At 37.2% G+C, this 3,044-nt stretch overlaps 1 protein-coding gene across 2 annotated transcripts; it reads right to left on the reverse strand.

Moving 5' to 3' along the window:
- Positions 1–384: 384 nt before the first annotated feature.
- Positions 385–2,752, reverse strand: LOC121797987 (putative nuclease HARBI1). Of its 2 annotated transcripts, XM_042196802.1 has the most exons (5): positions 2,588–2,752; positions 2,428–2,501; positions 1,376–1,905; positions 1,061–1,286; positions 385–980 (listed from the first exon to the last, which is right to left on the reverse strand). In XM_042196802.1, exons 3-5 carry the CDS (start codon positions 1,661–1,663, stop codon positions 520–522), a joined length of 975 nt encoding a protein of 324 aa, XP_042052736.1. In that variant the 5' UTR covers positions 1,664–1,905; positions 2,428–2,501; positions 2,588–2,752; the 3' UTR covers positions 385–519. The 2 variants fall into 2 exon arrangements, with proteins under 2 accessions (XP_042052736.1, XP_042052727.1); XM_042196793.1 differs by having other exon boundaries at positions 2,428–2,752.
- Positions 2,753–3,044: the final 292 nt, after the last annotated feature.

A 3,044-nucleotide genomic window follows, 5' to 3' on the forward strand; every position in this document is an offset into this window, starting at 1 on the left:
TATTATGACTCTATATCGTCCCAAGTATCCAACTTTATGCTAGATTATTTTGTATGGATCGAACTAAATATGCTTAGTTTAATTTAATATGACCAATGCTTGATTATTTTCCATAGTATATTTGACCCTCAATATCATTCAAGTTTTTTTGATTAATTGTATCAGGGAATGGATCCTTTGTAGCAGTGTAGTTAAAACACCACATGGACTTCTATTATTTGACACCGTAACCAACATTAAATTATTATAACCGTTTAATAATATACCTATTTCTTTAAGCAAATAACTAATTAAATGACCAATTTAAATTCATGGTTTATATATAGTGAGAAAATGAGATTAAGTTTCACATTTAGATAAAAAAAGACTGATCCCATTAAATAATTAATGAACCATAATCTACCATATAATTAATAACTCCATAATACATATCGAGTTCAAATTAGCATCATAAAAGTACGAGAAATCCGAAGGGAAAAAATAATACAAGCTCCAAACAAGTACAGTGTTACTAACAAACTACGTATTGAAATCAAGCCACATTTCAGCTGCTAAGTCGTCTCTCTTCTTAGACCATGCAGTGGTAGGTTCGATGCTCTGTATGAAAGCCACTCCATCATCATCAGCATCAGATTGACTCCCATCATCTCCTTGACTATCAATCTGCACCTCAAGAGGATCCACCTCCATTTGCCCACGTATGAAATTGTGGAGCAAAAAGCAAGCAATGATAAGGCTTGTTTGCACATCTATCGGATAAAAGCGTGCACTGCGTGGAATTCCCCAACGCATTTTCATCACAGCAAAGGCTCGCTCAATGATGTTCCTCGCTTTGGTATGGCGCATGTCGAACAATTCCACGGGTGTCTGAGGGGCTTCACAAGCGGGACCCCATTCTTTCAAATGGTATCTCACTCCTTTGTAAGGCGTCATAAAGCCGTCACTATTCGCGTACCCATTGTCGCACAAATAGTATTGACCTGCAGAAGATCAACATTCAATCTCGACATAGAAAAGTAGAGTGGAATGAAGTTACATAGAATCCAAGAAAATTACAAACCTTTTGGTACTTTGAGACCATGTGGTCTACTAAGTGCGTCTCTCAAAATTCTCGAGTCCCCTGCAGATCCCTCCCAACCAGGAAAGACATAGACAAATCTCAGACGGCGGTCGCATACAACTAGTGTGTTGGTGGTTATCTGTCCTTTCCTATTGTGATATCGTGGAAGATCTGTTGTAGGAACACGAACATAGATGTATGTTCCGTCTAATGCTCCAAGACAACCCTTTTGAATTACAACAAAACAACAATTTATGCAAATTAGTACATATGAGGATAAGCATATTAGATTAAAACAACTAATTTGGAGCAAACCTTAAACCACTTCCACCGTGCGTTGGTGCAATTTTCATCAACGGGTTCAGGTTTCACCAGCAAAACCTCATGGAGCTTTAGTACAACATATAAAACAACGTGCATGTAGCGAGAAACGGTCTGTGATGACCGAGTAAAGCTGAAACCAACCACCCGAGTTTTCTGATGGTGAGACAATACAACTAAGAACATCGCTACTTGTTCCTCAACGGTGACAAACTTTTTATCCACAAGACCGCATCGGTCCTTCAATAAACGGCATAGTCGACCGAATGTGTTTCTATCCATGCGTAGAATATCTATGCACGACCGATCAGTTAGACCAACTAATCTATTGATGTGGCAAACATTGGCCGGAATGCGCTCAAGCAATGAACACCTATTCCTCCAAATCCTTTTGGTTTTTTGCTCTTCTTGGATATGAAAATGAAGAGTAACATCCGAACAACTAACATATTGAATTGATGGATCCTAATTATCTCTTCAAGTACTAGCATGAAGTTCGATAGTTCTTTACATCTGCGTGCAGCCTGAGAATGGTGCAAAAGAGACAATTATTGAGTTCAATAGCTAAAAATGATACAACAAAAAACAGCAACATTGTCGTTTGATCAAATCAAAAGAAATCAGAAAGTGTGCTTAGATCAGAAAGACTGATTCTCAAGAAATATTGTCGTTTGATCAATTCAACCACCTTAAAATAGAGAAAATATGAATCATATCATTCAGATGGTTGAAAGAAGGGATGTCTCATATACATATTTCAGATTATCTACTATCTACATTACTCAATCCAAATACGCAGGAATATTGAAATTTCAACTTAACCAAATTCCAGAAGTGAGTCTCCTAAAAACTGTACTTCAACGCAAAAGACATGAGTGAATAATTTAATGAAACGAGCCCGTAATGGGTAGAAAAATTCGACAATATAAGTCAGCAGAACTAGATGCAAGTAAATTGTTATTTTTAGTAATCAATTCGAAATCGAGATGTGAATTCGAGATAAAATGGTAATAGCTTGAATCCAATTGAGGGGAAAGAGGCAATACCTTATTCTGGGTGATTTGGTCTGCCATGGCAATCGCAATGTCTTCCTCCTTCAACCAAGACTGGATCCGATGGGCTGCACTGCAAATGAGGAAAAAAATTACATAGACGACAAAAGAGAGTGATGTGTGTGCAACCTTCTACATCGACTCGTTTTCTGACCGAAACATGACAAACACAAGTTGTGCAGCTCTCAATTGAATTTTGGGTGAGAACACACGAAGAAGAAGAGGAATTGGGGGCAATTTGTCTGGAAAGGTTAAAAAATTGAATCTAGATTTTTGGGTTACACACAATCACAGGGGTGGAGGTGGGGTTGGCTTATCTAGCAAAGGAAGATAAAAATCTAAAAAAAGTATCCCGGGTCATGTGGGTAGACAATCATCCCAATCAAACAGCTATAAAAGCATAGATAACTTTCTGTATCCAAGCTTTTCTAGGCAATCAATCAAGCCCTTAAGATATTAGAGTTAGTTTGTGTTTCCTTTATCAAGTGCTGCCTTATTACACTTAAAATTTTTATTTAATTAAACTAATTACTCATGTTCAAATTTTACACTGTCAAAGTGAAAAGTGCGAGTAGCATGAGATGTAGGGAGTATATTATTTTTAAGAACAA

This window comes from Salvia splendens, chromosome 1 (assembly GCF_004379255.2).
Source record: "Salvia splendens isolate huo1 chromosome 1, SspV2, whole genome shotgun sequence".
NCBI classification, from domain to species: Eukaryota; Viridiplantae; Streptophyta; class Magnoliopsida; order Lamiales; family Lamiaceae; genus Salvia; species Salvia splendens.

Coding starts and splice junctions, on each gene's coding strand:
- LOC121797987 (XM_042196802.1), bottom strand. CDS start 1,663: ATGGATAGAAACACATTCGGTCGACTATGCCGTTTATTGAAGGACCGA. Junction 1,287..1,375: donor CACGGTGGAAGTGGTTTAAG/GTTTGCTCCAAA, acceptor GTAATTCAAAAG/GGTTGTCTTGGAGCATTAGA. Junction 981..1,060: donor TGGTCTCAAAGTACCAAAAG/GTTTGTAATTTT, acceptor GATCTTCTGCAG/GTCAATACTATTTGTGCGAC.